This window comes from Misgurnus anguillicaudatus, chromosome 7 (assembly GCF_027580225.2).
Source record: "Misgurnus anguillicaudatus chromosome 7, ASM2758022v2, whole genome shotgun sequence".
Taxonomy (NCBI): Eukaryota; Metazoa; Chordata; class Actinopteri; order Cypriniformes; family Cobitidae; genus Misgurnus; species Misgurnus anguillicaudatus.
The window spans coordinates 21888621-21906396 of NC_073343.2; the positions used below are offsets into that span (position 1 = coordinate 21888621).

Consider the following 17776-nt stretch of genomic DNA (forward strand, 5'->3'; position numbering starts at 1 on the left):
AAATTTATTATAAATTGTACCAGTTTTATTTACTTATCCAATGGTGATATAACTGATTTACAAAACAACTGTGAATATTGTTAGTTATGCTTATTCTCAATAATTATTTATATATTTGCTGACCTTCTTTTTATTTATTCATTTATTTATAAATATGCTCCCTTGTTTTCTTATGTTGGTTATTGATTTATACTTTTGCGTTTGTTAATATAACTTCAAAACTGTAAGATATTTTAATAAGGGCATTTTTGATATGCTATAACAAATGATCGGAAACCTCACAGACACATTCTTGGCATATCTGAGAATTATATAACATCTTGTAGAAATGGGAATAATATGTGACCTTTAAGACATCCAGGCCGAAGACATCAACAGTGTACTGAAACATCTTAATTGTTGCTCTGATGGTGGAACCTTTTTAATGTTTTGAGCTATTTCTTACACCAGTTTCTAACAAGACAAATGTAAATATAAATGGGAATACACAAATACAGTATATGTTTTTATGTTTTAAAACAAGATCAATAGAATGAACAATGCATATTTATTTTCACAGCTTTCTTTGCTCATACAAGGTGCTAATGATTCTGACAAGCACTGTATGTAATAAAGCAAAGCTTGGATGTGTTGGAATAAATGGCTTGTGGAATAAAGTGCTCCTGTATAGTTAAGTGTTAGAGTATTGCATTTACAGCATAAAAGGTTGAGTTGAAATCAGGGAACACAAGTACTGATAAAAAATGAATACCTGGCATGCACTGTAAGTCACTTTGGATTAAAGACTCTGCCAAGTGCATAAATGTAAATGTACACTGAGTCTAAATAAATGAAGTAAAATCACTTTGTCCACTGTCTAGTTTAGGCATTTCAAAAAGAACTACAGTATAAAAATAAAGGCAGAATAAATACTGTACAGTCCAAAATCATGGCTGATTTATTGCTGTTAAGTTCTAATACAAATGTGCTTAACATACATAACACAGCAAAAAATACATTACGTCATGGTAACCATCACATGTCTTTCTAAAGGAGTGGTCATATCTCAATGTTGTCTTGTTTTTTGGCATTGGTCAGTCAAAACAGTGAGTCTTTCATCAAAGTTTTATTCTAATGTCCGAAGTCTTTTATGAATATTGTCTGTAGAGGAAGGACATCTAAACACGATTCAGTCCTTTTTAATATCGGGTCTTAACTTTAAAACCTTTTTCTGAAGAAAACCCTACTGGGGAAATATAAATGAAATAACTATTCTGTGATTAACTGCATTACATTATAAATTACATTCTCATGCTGCAGGACACAATTCTCATGGGCACATTTAATAATGTCACATATGAAATATGCTGCTATGGTTACACCTGGGGTGGTACTTTCAGCTACAGTTAAGATCATATCCTCATAAAATTGAAGGATCATTCTAGCAGGACTCACAATGCATTGCCCGAGTCTATGCCATTAAATTATTCATCCTTTCAAAAGTTCACTGTCCTGTTTTATAAGTGAACACTACAATTGCATACTTACCTAAAATTAACATTAAGTTGAAGCAAGTAACAGAGACTGAGCCACTTGAATACTCACAATGAATAGTTATCAGGGTGAGATTACGCTTGAAAGTCAATTTCTGTGTTGACATACATATACATATGGGTAGTACTGTTTCCTCACAGCAAGAAGGTCCCCAGTTTGAGTCCCAGCTGGGTCAGGAGTTTGCATATTCTCCTATGTGTGTATACAGTAGATTAATTTGTGTGTAGGTTAACCTTCAGTTCTCACCATGAATATAGCCATAGATGCTGGGATATTAAAAAATAAAATAAAAACACTTTTATATCATTCTTTAGGTCCCCTCCCTTTCCCATAGTACCGCACATCCTAAATTCTCATCAGCTGACCCTGTACATTAGGATTGAGTCATAGAGTTACCCAACACACACACTGCTGGAGAATTCAGACCGGTCACATGATTACGTTCAGGAAGACAGTGTGAGCTGCTTTATGTTCACGGGATCAGACCAGCATCACTTAGGGGCAGTTTCCCAGACATGTTTTAGATTAATCCAGGACTAGGCCTTAGGGCATTTACAGTAAGTAGTTTTTACAAACATACCTTACAAAAAAACAAAACAATGGCACACTGATATGGTTAAAATATGTCAGATGTTTTCAAATTTAGGTAGCTCAAACATGAATTTTAGTCTGGGACTATGTCCAGGATAAGCCCTGTCCGGGAAACCGCCCCATGGTGTTTAGTGAATCTTTCTAACAGATCAACATTTGTGTTCCTTTAGCCTGCAAGATTGCAGAAAACTAACTGCCATCAGCCACTGTAGATCTGCCAGCATGCAGCATCCTTTTGCTTCTTAAAAGGGAAGATTGGTCTGGCAATGCATTTAGTCCAGGCAATTGAACAATGGCTCATCAGAAATGGCAGCATTAGCAAGTTACCTACAGTAAATCGCTGATGTATTTTTGTATAGATGTGTTTAACTTACATGTCTGTTCAAATTACCTGATTTTAGTAGATAACCAGATTTAGTCAGTCAACCCAGTCTCACACCCATGACCATGCGTCAATATGTTGACGCGGAGGGTATACCTTTCGCGTCATTTTTTGACGAACTGGGGACTTCAATACTATTACGTCCGTTGCATTCTCTTTTCCTATTTTCTTACCATTACTCTAACCCCAACGCCAGGTGACAACTGTTTAATTTCGCGTACACTGTTTAATTTTGCGTAATCTAACCCTAAACCGACGCGAAAATGGTTTGAAAATAGGAAAAGAGAATGCAACGGACGTAGCCTAATAGTATTGAAGTCCCCAGTTCGTCAAAAAATGACGCGAAAGGTATACCCTCCGCGTCAACATATTTGCTGCGTCCGAAAACTCAAGGCAGTGACTCGTTGCCTCGCTGCCTCATGAGGAAATGACTTCGGAGGCATGAAGGTAGCTCAGAGAAAGACTTTCGGACACACTTCTAAGGCAGCGTGTTTGAAATTTAAACAGAGAGCGCCTTTGTGATAACTAATCACATATTTGTAAACTACAATACTAATTTCTCGCTAGAAATGCAATTAAAAGGTGTAAAAAGTGAAAACATACCTTTATTTACACTAAATTGGTTGCCAGTCGCGTCCTTGGCCGCCATTTTATTTTTTTGAACTCGACCGGACTCGACCAATCACATTCTTAATGCACGTCCACGAATAGGTATCTCAGGAGACAGGAAGTAAACCAAACATTGAATTCGGACATGCCTTGATGCCTTGCTGCCTTGGAAAGCTGCCTCAGAAGGCAGCAATTTAGAGTTTTCGGACGCAGCCATTGACGCATGCTCAAGTGTCGTCAAATATTGACGCCATGGGTGTGAGACTGTGTTAGTCAGTCAGTATCTTGCTTTTATCTGGAATGCTAAGGTAAACTGAGCATTACATTCGCAAGTCATAAGCATACTGCAACAATTTACGATTAACTAAGTATAATAGTCAACTTTGTAATTGTTAATATTGTGAAATAAGACAGTCTTGATGACGTATTAGAAATACGACATCCGGAGGCTGCAACCTTCAGATTGAGAAATGGCTTCTGCCACGACGAGTTCCTCATCAGAAAGTTGTAACATGACTGCGTTTCTCCCTGTTGTCTCAAAATGTTGATCGTTTAGCATTTTAAATGTTTAGTTTTTAGTTTAGTTTTAAGGTTGGCCAGTTCCTTTCGTTTGCGACAGTGCTGCGGCGCTTGTGGGCTCTAGGGGCGCTAGAAGTGAAAAATACGTGTCTAGCACCCCCTAGTGGCCAAAAGTTTCATGGTGTCCCTTTAAATCTCAGTACAGATTAATTCCTCTGGTTGAGCAGCACATGATTCACTCCAGGAAAAAAGGAGAGATATAGAGAAAAGAAAGAAAAGAGAGAGGGGGGTCAAGAAGAAATAACATTAACATTTATTAATAGAAAAAAGAAAGTGAGGAGCAATATTTAGGCAGTCAATGAATGGTCTATGGCCATTCTTTTTCCAAACAACACCTTTCTTAGGACAGGAGTATTGGTTAAATATATCTGAAGAAGAGACCTGGAAGAATGGAACAAAACAAAGACTGCCATGCATGGACTGAGTGCATATGCACACCAATTATATGGAATTGGAAACTGATGTCTGTACCATAGATTTGCAAGAATATAAGGCTTTCCATTTAAAGTAAAGATTAAACTTCGAGCTGAGAAAAGCTTTTAAAGCAATGGCCCAACATACCAATGCATAAACTAAGTTACTCAGAAGAAGAAATGTCAGGTTATTAGGTCAAAGCCTATCTTAACTGCATTAGAAATGCTATATGGAGACCTGAAGTGGTCAATACACACAAATAGGTAAGGTTTTGTAAAAGAAGGATGTGCAGTACCTACAGTACAGGATGGAGACGAAATGGCTGCAAAATGTAATAAAGTCACATTGACTGTATTGGATGAATCCACATTTCAGATGTTGTTATGATGGTTGTGGAAGTAAAAAGCCATTTCTAGTTTTTACCAGTAGTGTACATTCTATGGTAAGCATGATGATAAAATTAACAAATTTATATTAAATGCATGTTCTTGGTTATACAAAGGCAAAGAGACATATCTCATAACATTTAAAGGCAAGTATAACTTAAAACCTGTACTGAGACACTGAACTAAAATATGACAGTAACATAGTCTCCGAAGAATAGGTACAAAAAGGGCCAAAGTTGTTACTGGGGCGGCATGCCTTTTCAAGTTGCATTCTTCTTAAAGGTGCATTCTGGTGTTGGTACCAGAGGTACATACCAAAATAGCACATACAATGAGGAAAATAAGTATTTGAACACCCTGCTATTTTGCAAGTTCTCCCATTTAGAAATCATGGAGGGGTCTGAAATTGTCATTGTAGGTGCATGTCCAATGTGAGAGACATAATCTAAAAAAATCCAGAAATTACAATGTATGGTTTTTTAACTATTTATTTGTATGATACAGCTGCAAATAAGTATTTGAACATCTGTCTATCAGCTAGAATTCTGACCCTCATAGAGTTGTTAGTCTGCCTTTAAAATGTTCACCTCCACTCCATTTATTATCCTAAAATAGATGCACCTGTTTGAGGTCGTTAGCTGCATAAAGACACCTGTCCACCCCATACAATCAGTAAGAGTCCAACTACTAACATGCCCAAGACCAAAGAGCTGTCCAAAGACACTAGAGACAAAATTGTACACCTCCACAAGGCTGAAAAAGGGCTACGGGGAAATTGCCAAGCAGCTTGGTGAAAAAAGGTCCACTGTTGGAGCAATCATTAGAAAATGGAAAAAGCTAAACATGACTGTCAATCTCCCTCGGATTGGGCCTCCATGCAAGATCTCACCTCGTTGGGGTCTCAATGATCCTAAGAAAGGTGAAAAATCAGCCCAGAACTACACGGGAGGAGCTGGTCAATGACCTGAAAAGAGCTGGGACCACCATTTCCAAGGACGTCATGGTTGGAAATTCAGTCATAATTCCACTAAACGTGTTTGGAGGAAGAAGAATGATGAGTAGCATCCCAAGAACACCATCCCTACTGTGAAGCATGGGGGTGGTAGCATCATGCTTTGGGGGTGTTTTTCTGCACATGGGACAGGGTGACGGCACTGTATTAAGGAGAGGATGACAGGGGCCATGTATTGCGAGATTTGGGGAAACAACCTCCTTCCCTCAGGTAGAGCATTGAAGATGGGTCGAGGCTGGGTCTTCCAACATGACAATGACCCGAAGCACACAGACAGGATAACCAAGGAGTGGCTCTGTAAGAAGCATATCAAGGTTCTGGCGTGGCCTAGCCAGTCTTCAGACCTAAACCCAATAGAGAATCTTTGGAGGGAGCTCAAACTCAGTGTTTCTCAGCGACAGGCCAGAAACCTGACTGATCTAGAGAAGATCAGTGTTTAGGAGTGGGCCAAAATCCATCCTGCAGTGTGTGCAAACCTGGTGAAAAACTACAGGAAACGTTTGACCTCTGTAATTGCAAACAAAGGCTATTGTACCAAATATTAACATTGACTTTCTCGGGTGTTCAAATACTGATTTGCAGCTGTATCATACAAATAAATAGTTAAAAAATCATACATCGTGATTTCTGGATTTTTTTTAGATTATGTCTCTCACAGTGGACATGCACCAATGATATCAATTTCAGACCCCTCCATGATTTCTAAGTAGGAGAACTTCCAAAATAGCAGGGTGTTCAAATACTTATTTTCCTCACTGTATATAGGGACAGTCCAAGTGACAACTTTTTTATTTGAAAGTGCAGTGCACCTTGTGGTTACAGCATTAAGCTACCACATGATTTAAACTGCTTTAATATGATTTGTCTTGTAGGGCCTCACACAATGAGAGACCCATGAAAAGCTTGGAAAAAATGTTGCTCGGTCATTCATCAGCATGTTAAGCTGCTTTATGCCGAAAGTCTGTTAGAGACTCAGAGTGACTCACTATGGATTAATTAATGATCAACCCATCATTTTAAAAGGACAAAGTTATGGTGAATGTGACTTTTTATCTAAAAAAAGTAGTCTACAATATTAGATGACAACAAACAAAAATAAACATTCAAACAATATAAAAATACCATTTGGCTACCATTTGAAAAGGTCCTAATGTGCATTTAGGTATCCATTGCGAACCAAGATGTACCTTTGAGCTGTACCTTTGAAGTACTAACATTAACTCTATAGATTTGAAGAATACAGCCCCAGTGACCCCATAATTTTTTAACTTTTCTGACATATTTCTAGTGAAATAATAAAATTGAATATATAATTAAAAAATAGAACATGATATAATGTTAATGGTAATGACTAGAATTCAAGGTTAAAATATCTTTGTCAACCAAAAATGTTAAAATCAGAAGACACGTTATGTATTATTTCCTAATTATGTAATTCTATCATTTTTGGGGTACATTTAATGTAAGATTATGATTAACTTCTGGTTTAACTGGGAATACAGAATTTGTATTGTGAAGATTTAGTGGTGAGTGAATACTATTAGTACTAGACCCTGTGTAGATACGTCATCAGCATCACGTGAACGCGCGTAACAATCTCTCACATGTAGAAGTCAGAACAGCACAGCAGCCTGCATAAGAAGATAGAAAGGGAGGTGAAGCTCAACTTGAGTGGATCTTAAAGACGTTTAAGCATGCTTAAATATTGACTTGCTAGGGAAAGAATTAGTGAGGGCTGTTTAAATATCCGTGAATTAACGAAACCGGGCATTGTTCCATAGGAAAAAGCTTAGCAGTCGACGGGGTGCAACCGGGGACACCGTGCTTTCCCCGTATGGTTCCTATGTAAAAAGAAATATGGCTTTTAAGGCTTATCGTCACCAGGCAACTGTGAAACCCAACTGCATGTTCAGTAAATAATTTCAACTGAGTATAAATAGCATTATACATAGGACGCAGATCGTCACGGGTTGCTTTAATAATATATCTTGAACGAGTGCGCGGAGACACCTGGGACCGGCGCTCGCGCACACATGCACGCGGCTCACACGCGATCCGCTCGCTGGAAATGAAGAGGACCTCATCTCGGGTCTGACCAAACCCGGCCGATTTCCCAAGGTCCCGGACATCTGGGTCGCTTTGTTTTGGAGGTGAAGGTTTCATGGTGCACGTGCAAAAATGATCCAACCAACGGCACACGCGACCACAGAGCCGGACAAGAGCTGCAGTATATCAAAAAAGAGCATGATTACCAAAATATTTAAAGTTCGCAAACGGAGAGAGATGCTTTTCGTGCAGGTGTGTTTCATTTGCAGCGTCCTGTGCGTCGCGTGGTGCATGTCGGCGCTGCTCACAAAAACAGGTGAGTGATGTCCTGTATGTTTTAATGAAGCTGATGATGATGGTGTGCACGATAAAGTGTAGGCTCATGAGAAATGTGCCATGATGATTATTTTTTTATCTTTAATGCAAAACGCACTTGTCTTTTTTTGGGACGTCAGACGTTGAATAATTCACAGCGGGGGTGAAACCATTTAGAGAGTTCTTTAAATGGGAGCATCCCATCTCTCACATTTTGCAGAATTCGGACGTTGCGACGATTTAATGATTACACAAGATTTTGGAGAGAGTCCTGGCAGCTGTTTGATCTTCGCTTCATCTCTTATTCTTTGGGACGGTTTGTGGGAAAAGATGGGTCGGATTGGCATGACTTGAGAGGTTAAAAGAGGCGCATAGGACAGTACGTACAATCGTCTAATTTGTGGAAAGCTTAATACATGTGCCGCAGTGACACAACGCACACATTGTCCGTTTCTCAATGCGTTCTTGTCTGTTTCTTTTGTGGACTTGTGAAACGTCATGAGTGGCTGCCCAAGTCCAATTTCACATCAAGCCAAGTTCACATAAAATCCCCGGATATGTTCTTGACCCGCCTCTTTTATCGAGGATGTTGAATTTATAAAATATGTTGAGAGGGTCAGGTAATCAACAGGAAGATCACAGCACATCTCAATTCTCACAACGTTGCGTCCTTGCGAGTTCGTTCTTCCAAGGTTGCCTGGCAAGACATTCTTGGAATTAAGAAACGGCCTATGTCGCACACACAGTCTCTGGTTTTGTTTGTTTATATCGGTGTGAGTGACGATCATTTTATGCACCTTGCATGAGATGACAAGCAGCCCATTCCAAGCTGAGTTTGAAGCGAGCTACGAGGGGCGGGGTCTAATTTCCTCCGCTCGTGTTCACACCACTAAACGTCTTGAATAAATAGAGAAAAATTTACAACAGTGGCTGACAGCCACAGTAATGTCTTTGGCAACAAAGTAAATGATAATGGTCAACACTTATAGTACAGACACTTATTATTTTTTGGCATCTTGCTGTTTGTGTGACATTGTTGTTTAAATAGAATTGTTGTGAAAAAGCTTGTGTGCTTTACGTCACATGTAATAAGATTTAATGCAAGTTAGTCCAAAAAACGATTTTTTTATCATTTGGGGTTTTCAATGGAGTTTGGCATCAGAACACAATGTAAATCGATTGATTTTGATGCTAACACACAAAAGGAAAACGCAAATGTTTGCAAAAACTGCATTTTGTGACCCCAAATTTGAGTAATTTATACACTTTGCAGCAACCCATTCTGTAGTCATCCTTTATACCTAGTGAGAGTGTCGAAGTTGCAGGTTCAGTTGGAAATTCAATTCACTGTTTAATTTGGAACTGACGCAGCTTTTTTTCCATAGCCTTACGTTTATTTGTATGCATTTTATACATCATTTGCTCTGTCTCTTTCTTTAGTGTGCCATTATGCCCTCATCTTTGTCTTCCATGAAATACAAATAAACTAGCAAAAAATGGATTTAATTACCAAAAAATCTTTAAAAAATTTATTTTTTGATGCTGTTTACTTAATTGATTTTTTTATTTAACCCAATTTATGCTGTTTCTCTTTCAAAGAATGTGTATTTGTTTTAGTATTTAAACGAGTTTGTCTTGATATTGGTGGCTTCACTTAATTCAGTCATGTTTTTTGTGTCTACAAGAAGTATTTTGTTTTTTAAAGTCAAGTAAACTTAATTCAGTCATATAATATTACATCTACATGAAGTACGGTAGTTCAGTAGAGCTTATAGCATGTTAAAGGGTACCTATTACCGTATTTTCCGGACTATAAATCGCTTCGGATTATGTCTCATCAGTCTAAAATGCGTATTGAAGAGGAAAAACATTTATAAGTCACATTGGACTATACGTCGCATTTATTTAGAAAATGTTTTCACAAAATCAAAGCCAAACAGACATTTTAATCTAGAAAGGCAAGTTATTCAACTAAACAATAGCACAGAACAGCAGGCTGAATAGGTATCAGTGCATTTTAAAGTAACATTAACAGTATTTACACGATACACAATAGCATACAGAACATACCTGGGAGGCTGAATAGGCTAAATTAACACAACAAGCCAAAAGTCATTCCATATCACTGAATCCATTGAATTACATAAATACAGGAGCAGCATAAAGCGGACTCAAGCGGCTGTAGGTAATGGTTTCTCTTGGTTCATATGAAATAATTTTGATGTATAAGTCGAACCTGACTACAAGTTCCAGGACCCGCCAAACTATTAAAAAGTGTGACTTATGGTTCGAAAATACTATTAAAAAGTGTTTGGACCGGGTGTGTCTCATACATCTTGAAAAGTGAAGCTGTAGGCTCTTTGATCGCCCTGTATTGCTGGCTGCAGAACAAGTCATAAACCTCTCCAAAACGAACAGGACTCGGGTCGAAATAAAAAAATAAATTACATTTCAAATAAAATTTTCAGAAAGCTAGTTTTGGTCTTTTAAGGTAGTTTTCATCACACTGATTTATGTTAAATTGTTCATAATATTTTTGAAATAAGTTTCATTTAGCTAGTGATTTGATGTCTATAGAAATTGGGTGTGTTGTTATGATTGGCAGCTTCTCTGAGCAGACTCTCAAAGTTTCGAGGGAAGATTTAAGTTGTAACTAACTATTAATTTTCGATTTCTGTCATTTCTCATTGACAAAATTAGTTAACTTATCTTATTTTAGCAAGCCAGTACAATAAGACGTTCAAGGGGCGTGGTTGAATTGGGCGCGCAAGCGTTTGGGCAGAAGCATATCGCGACTCCGCCTCCGGGCTCCACAGACGATTCCTTTGGCGCATGCCCTGGCTTCAAACTGACATTTTTGCGTAACATGGCAGCGCCCAGAGTCAGACAATTGCCTTCAATTCAATACAAGGGAAGAAAGCAAAGTTGCGTCGTTCATCTTTTTTTACAGTCAATGATTTGGACATGAATGTGTGTTGGCAGTGTGTGAACACAAGCACGCTACAATGAAATCTATCCACCACTTCTTTTATAATCCCTATTTAACCAAACAGTTTCATGAGACATGCTTTGATTCCCTTAGCAATGTGATGTCACACTGCTAAAGCCTTGCCTACGGCCCTTGACTGACAGTCTTGTATTACCATAGTTACTGCCTTCGGAGAGTTGGACGCTGTCTGTTGTTTTTCTGTGCTTCTTTGCTAAATCAGATCTGTTTCAACCAAAGCATCTCTTTTAGTAAGTGAGCGGAGACCTATAGCTCATTTGCATTTAAAGGTACATACACAAAACAGTGCGTTTTTGTTAGCATCCAAATAGGGGCATTTCGGACATGGTGTAATAAATTATCTGTGGGGTATTTTGAGCTGAAACTTTACAGACACATTCTGGACACACCTGAGACACACATTACATATTTTAAAGATGTGCATAATAGTGATGGGCAATATGCCCCATTTTGAGATTGTCCTATCGTCAGCCTGTCAGATTGCCGAAACATGGGGGGCGGGGTAGTAGTAGTTGTTTATTTATTTGTTTATTTTTTACTTCATTTTTGTTCATTTATGACTAAGGGTGTCACGATTTCGATTTTAAATCGAAATCGATCGAAATTAAGTCACAACCTCGAACTTCGAATTAAAAAATGGGATCGTCGATGCTGCCACGCCCCCATCTCACGTCCGGTCGGCTTGCCAAGCGGGGGAAAATAAACTCTCAGAAGTGCCTTTAAAAACATCCATCCAGCGGAATGCGATTTATATTTTAAACACGAGGGATGTATTGCTACAACTCCTTGAATGCATATCATAAACAGGATTATAGTGATCTGCCTTCGGACAGAGCGCAGCTCTCTGCACGTGCACGAGAGAGCCGCCAAGATGCAACGGGTTATATTTTAAACAAAAGGTATAGTTTGCCTCAGCTCGCATGAAACGCAAAACTGAACAAATACGTAAGGATTATTACTTTCGTTTATGTTTAGACTTTGGACAGATGCAAGAGCGCGTGCATGTGAGACAGAAGCGCAGCTGCTTATGACGCACCGGTTTTATTTCAGATAATAGGAGTCAAGACGCACGCATTAAGTCTATCTGCATGCAAGAAGTAATTCTCTCTCTACAAGCTCTCCGCGTAAAGTAAAGCCCACAAACCCCCATACGAGGAAAAGCACGCAATGTGCATGTTAATGTGAAAATATAATAATAATAATAAAGGCATATAATTTTTTGTCTTAAAAAATTCATTTAAAAATCGAGAATCGAATTGAATCGTGACATCAGAATCGAAAATGTAATCGAATCGAGGATTTGGAGAATCGTGACACCCTTATTTATGACAATTCACTTGGTTGGTGGACAAAAAAGAAGCAAGGGTAACACTCTCATGACCGCAACCTTCTTAAAACGGATGCCGTTAATCCAAGCGTGTCATTAAAATCCTGTGTGTCAGGGAGCTGGAACAACACACTCGCTGGTTTTAACCCTCTGCGCGACCTCTCTAGTGCAAGGACATGTCAGAGCCATGCGTATTACAAGCTCATGTGCGAGGAAAAGTCCGAGTCATGCCATCACATTACAAAGCTGCTCTTTCGCGTGTTACATGGCTGCTCTTTCGCGTGTTACATGGCTGCTCTCTCGCGTGTTACATGGCTGCTCTCTCGCGTGTTACATGGCTGCTCTCTCGCGTGTTACATGGCTGCTCTCTCGCGTGTTACATGGCTGCTCTCTCGCGTGTTACATGGCTGCTCTCTCGCGTGTTACATGGCTGCTCTCTCGCGTGTTAAATGGCTGCTCTCTCGCGTGTTAAATGGCTGCTCTCTCGCGTGTTACATGGCTGCTCTCTCGCGTGTTACATGGCTGCTCTCTCGCGTGCTACATGGCTCTCTCGCGTGCTACAAAGGTGCTCTCTCGCTTGCTACAAAGGTGCTCTCTCGCGTGCTACAAAGGTGCTCTCTCGCGTGCTACAAAGGTGCTCTCTCGCGTGCTACAAAGGTGCTCTCTCGCGTGCTACAAAGGTGCTCTCTCGCGTGCTACAAAGGTGCTCTCTCGCGTGCTACAAAGGTGCTCTCTCGCGTGCTACAAAGGTGCTCTCTCGCCCTGTGAAGCCAACAAACCCTCTCATGCGAGGAAAAGCACACAATGTGCATGTTAATGTGAAACTATATTGATAATAATAATAACCACCATTGCCAACTATCGTCATGAAAACGTGCTATTGGCGATATGTCTGACGATCATTGATACACGATATAATATGTGCTCTTTAAGATAAGTCAAACGTGTGGAACCGCTGTCCATTATTGAATGGCTGAAGTAAATATAAAGTAAATAAAACTTGCATATATGTTGAATATTCTTGTAAGTCTTTTAATGTCCTATTGTATCTTTGTTTGAGGAATGCACCAAATAAAATTTCAATCAGCCAAGTAAGATTTTTACTGAGTTTTGAAAGCCATATTGGTCATGTGCTATTAACATCTCATTGTAGCTTTCAGTTTTGATTTTCTGTTCATTCCTCATAACATCTTTTGTGTTCCACTGAAGCAAAATTTAAGTAGTTAGGAGTTAGAATTGTAAAAATAAGAGTGGTGATATGCATAGAACTCTTGAGATCTCCTCTGACAATTAGCCTGATACTGAATCTGATGTTCTTCATCTTACCCCTCAAGAGAACCAAAAACTTCAGGAGGTATAACTTTGTATGTTGGAGTCATAAGAGATTTGTTGGATTATGTTGGAGACTTGTGTGTACAAGTCACATCTGTAAGCTGCATATTGACAGTGTGACAACCTCATGCATAAATGTAAGTGTAAACATGAAAAATAGCATCCCAGGGCACCTAAAAAATTGAATCAGTTCACAATATAAAACTGCAGGGACACCTGTGTCTCTATATACAGTGATATGCATACTGTACCATTGTAGGCAGACCAAACCCCCTGTGAAAGAAGTCTCCTGGCACTCCCATTGTCTCCAAACTTCTACCTGCCCGAGTGATATTGGTGGGTGGGTGCGGTTGAGTTTAATTATGCCTAAATTACAAGCAGCTTAAAAGAGATTACCTGCACATGATATTGTAATGAGGATGCTGAATACGTGCCTTCCGCTTAATGGTTCTTCAGCTTATGGTATATCTGATAAGCTGTCAGGAGTCCATCTGGTGTGCATCCGTGCACTGATTATAAAACCTTTAATCACACCTAATATGGGCCTGCTTCCCAAATCTCATTCCTCCTCTTCTGAAACTGTACCTTTTGCATTTTCTGTATCTATACTGCAGTTAGTGTGTGGGCATAAAATGCTGCATAATCAGCTTTATGGGTGTTGAGTTCCTTATCCTGTCCTCCTCCTGTGACACTTCATTAAACAACTTTACAAGCTCTTTCTGATTTCTCATAAGCTGTAAGTGGGTCATTCTATTCTGGATGCGTAGCAATTAGGATGTTTTGACAGGATCTGCTGCAGAGGCCATTTTTATTAATTGTATGGGTACTCCAAATTGAACTGCAGAGGGAATTTACAAAATGAACACTGGTTATTGTAATCTGCATGCATGAAATCAATGTTCACCTGAACATGAAAATCATCTCAACCTTGCTTGAAATGTGTGACGTTATTTAATTTCTATTTAAAAAATGTATGGTTACGAAGGATGGGAATGCGTAATTACATGAACATTTTCAATTACACTTAAAGGGATAGTTCACCTAAAAATATAAATTTGATCATAAATCACTTACCCCTGTGGCGTTCCAAACTCCAGTCCTTCGATTGTCTTTGGAAAACATTTTGAGATATATTTTCATGCATGTGCCGTGACCTGCTGACTTAGATTCTATGTCTGTACACTTGAATAGCAGTATATGGGACAATTACAAGCTTCCCCGGGGTAAGTGAATTATGATAAAATGTATATATTTTTTAGATTTATAACTTTTCTGATGCTGTAACGATTCTTTAAGTATTTGGGAAAGACCAAGTTAATTCAAATACATTAAAAAAGTTTCTATATCTTTTCTATATTTCAACAAAATTTTAAGAAAAAGGTCCTTTAATCACAATTTAAGTACAGAGTGCAGTAACACCATTTTGCCCTGACAAAAGTGCAAATGACGTGTCAGTCCGAGTACGGTTTGTTTGGGTCAGTGTGAATACAACAGCCACGCTCTGGTGCGCACTAAACGGCCGCTCCGAGACCCAGTGTTGTGCCTGAACTCGTTCATATTTTGGGCGAACTTGAACGTACTTTATTACTGCCTAATGAACATTACTGTGAACTCATTAATTCTAGTGTTTGTGAACGCCACGCTCTCTCAGTTTAACGTCGTTCAGTAGGGTGCCAGATTTCTATAGAGTCTTCCAGGAGAAAACCCGGCTAAAACACACTGTAAACAGGCCATAATTTGTAGCGGAAAAACAACCAATCTGGCAACACCAGCCACCAGTGTTTCACCGCTGCATGCATCATCAAAACAAAACGCAGCATGGAGGTGACAGCAGCATGTAAGTGACAAAGCAAGGTCGGAGAGGATGAGAATGGGAAATATCTTCATTTTTTAAAATTTTCTTAATTGAACTAAAGGGGGTCGCACAACGGACGAGAAGCGCCGCATTGCGTCATGTATCTAAAAATCAAACACATTGTTCTATAAATGTACACACATACTGACTCTGGACACTGCTGATATCCCTGCTGCACCACAGAGCCCCACTCACATCATATTTGTCCCAAATCGTTAACGATTAACATAGGCTGCTAACGAATCTGACTAAGCTCACGCAATTTAACGGGCACGTGCGGTGTGCGATACCTGTGAGTTGTCCTACACGCAATGCCGCGCAGCACTTCTAGCCCGGTGTGTGACCCCCTTGAAGCACCCGGCTAGTCTTTCAAGGTATGTGCAAGCAAATACAAAAATTAAAAGACAGTCAATGCTAATGTAAAACCTGGTTGGATAAGGATTTAAAGTCGAAGCTGTCCTCCACACACAAAAATAGCGATGGCTCCAACAGAAGGGCTTTTAATAGAACAGTTGCACAATTTTGCGTTAAATCTCCATATCTTGCTAGCTTCGCTCTTTCTGTCAGGCTGGTTGTCGTGCAAACATGGGGGGTGGTCATGAGATGGTAAGAGCTGTCAGGGACCAATGACAGCGCTGACCGTTGTCACATGGTGTACGGTGCGACGTTTCGACACCAGCAACTCCGACACCAGCCATCCCGAGAGGCTGGGTGGTGTTGTGTATTTTTTACCCTTTCCAAAGCCACATCTAAACCGAGATAACGTTAAGTGTCTGCTCTGGATTCAGTTATGCGATAGACCACAACACCAACTAAATGTAGATAAATTAAACAAGGATGTCTACATCTGTTCTAAGCTAAGTCAACAACGTATTTGAACGTTCTTTAACATCACTGAAAGTAACGTTAGCCTAACATTAGAAAACGTTAACGTTAGCTTCTGGTTGCGTTGTACATCATGTCACTTAGCTTCATTAACGTATTAAATAATCGAGATAACAAATGTTATTTGTAATAGCAATGTTGTGCTGAATGATTCATGTATATACTGTAGCACCAAACTAAAGGAGAGCCACTCTTGGTAAAGATGGTAAAAGGATTGTCCTATATGCACCTTATTTAATTTGATCATGATGGCAATGAGATGCGGTTTATCGCTGTGACCTGTAAATTTTTGCCTGGTTTTCATTGACCTTCTCAACAATAAAATTATTAATATAACCCTCCAATGCATACACTGTAAAAAATTTGCTGTAATTTTGCAGCTGGTTGCCAGTAACTTACTGTAGAAGAAAAGTCTGAAAATGTTTCATGTTCATTTAACTTTGAACAAAATGTTGCCAGTAAATAACATAAATGTCAAATCTACAGTAAGTTACTGGCAGCTAGTTGCCAGTAATATCCATTAATACTGTAATTTCTACAGACATTTTTTACAGTGTAGTTAATGCCCTTTGGTGACTTCAAGATGATATATATAGGCTGCGTCCGAAAACTTAGGCAGCTGACTTGTTGCCTCGCTGCCTCATGAGGCAATGACTTCGGAGGCATGAAGCCAGATAAGAGAAACGCTTTCGGACACACTTCAAAGGCATTGTGTTTGAAAGATAAACAGAAAGCGCCTTTGTGATAATTAATCACATATTTGAAAACTACAATTCTAATTTCTCGCTAGAAATGCAATTAAAAGATGTAAAAAGTATACATTTATTTACACTAAATTTGTGCTTTCTTGGCCGCCATTTTATTTTTTCGAACTCGACCAATCACTTTCCCCATACGCGCACATGCATAGAATTTTGGGACAAGATCTCAGGAGTCAGGAAGTAAACCTAACAATGGATTCGGAAATGCCTTGATGCCTTCCTGCCTTTGAAAGCTGCCACAGAAGACAGCAATTTAGAGTATTCGAACGCAGCTTTAGTCTTTTTGTCTCCAAAAATCATTAATTGCCTTCTGTGAAATGTCTCTTACTGTGACAGCTACCTGTCACCGAATGTTGATTTTGTTTGTCCGAGTGAGTGGAGGGGGCGTGGCTTAGCCATAGGTCAATTCAGATCATTGGTTTCATTGGTCTTTTTTGACAGATTTATTCTTGGCCTGAGCTGTCGACACGACAGATCTCGTCACAGTTATTTTTGTTGGTGCGTCCTAGAATGTGAATAAAGGCCAATCCTTGACGCACATGACTGGCCACAGATGTCGCACACAAACTGGGTAGATGTTGTTCTAGGTTTTCTAGATGTTAAGGCTTTGTCCTTTCTGCGTCCTCGTTTGTCTACTACAGTATCAATGCGGCTGCGCACAAAGAAGTGTATGGCAGTTTGGCACTGTGCTCGCCATGATGTCCTGTCTGCAGATATCTCCTCAAAGTAATTTGGGTCCATG

The 17776-nt window shown here is 39.4% G+C and overlaps 1 protein-coding gene across 2 annotated transcripts in view; it reads left to right on the forward strand.

The window, feature by feature from the left end:
* The first annotated feature begins 7090 nt into the window (after nucleotides 1-7090).
* LOC129417004 (sodium/potassium/calcium exchanger 4) overlaps nucleotides 7091-17776 on the forward strand; it is a 77476-nt gene continuing 66790 nt past the window's right edge. For both annotated transcript variants that reach the window (XM_073869581.1, XM_073869582.1), the window contains exon 1: nucleotides 7091-7868. In XM_073869581.1, coding sequence (XP_073725682.1) covers nucleotides 7685-7868 — 184 coding nt within the window. In that variant the 5' untranslated portion in view covers nucleotides 7091-7684. The remainder of the gene's footprint in view (nucleotides 7869-17776) is intronic.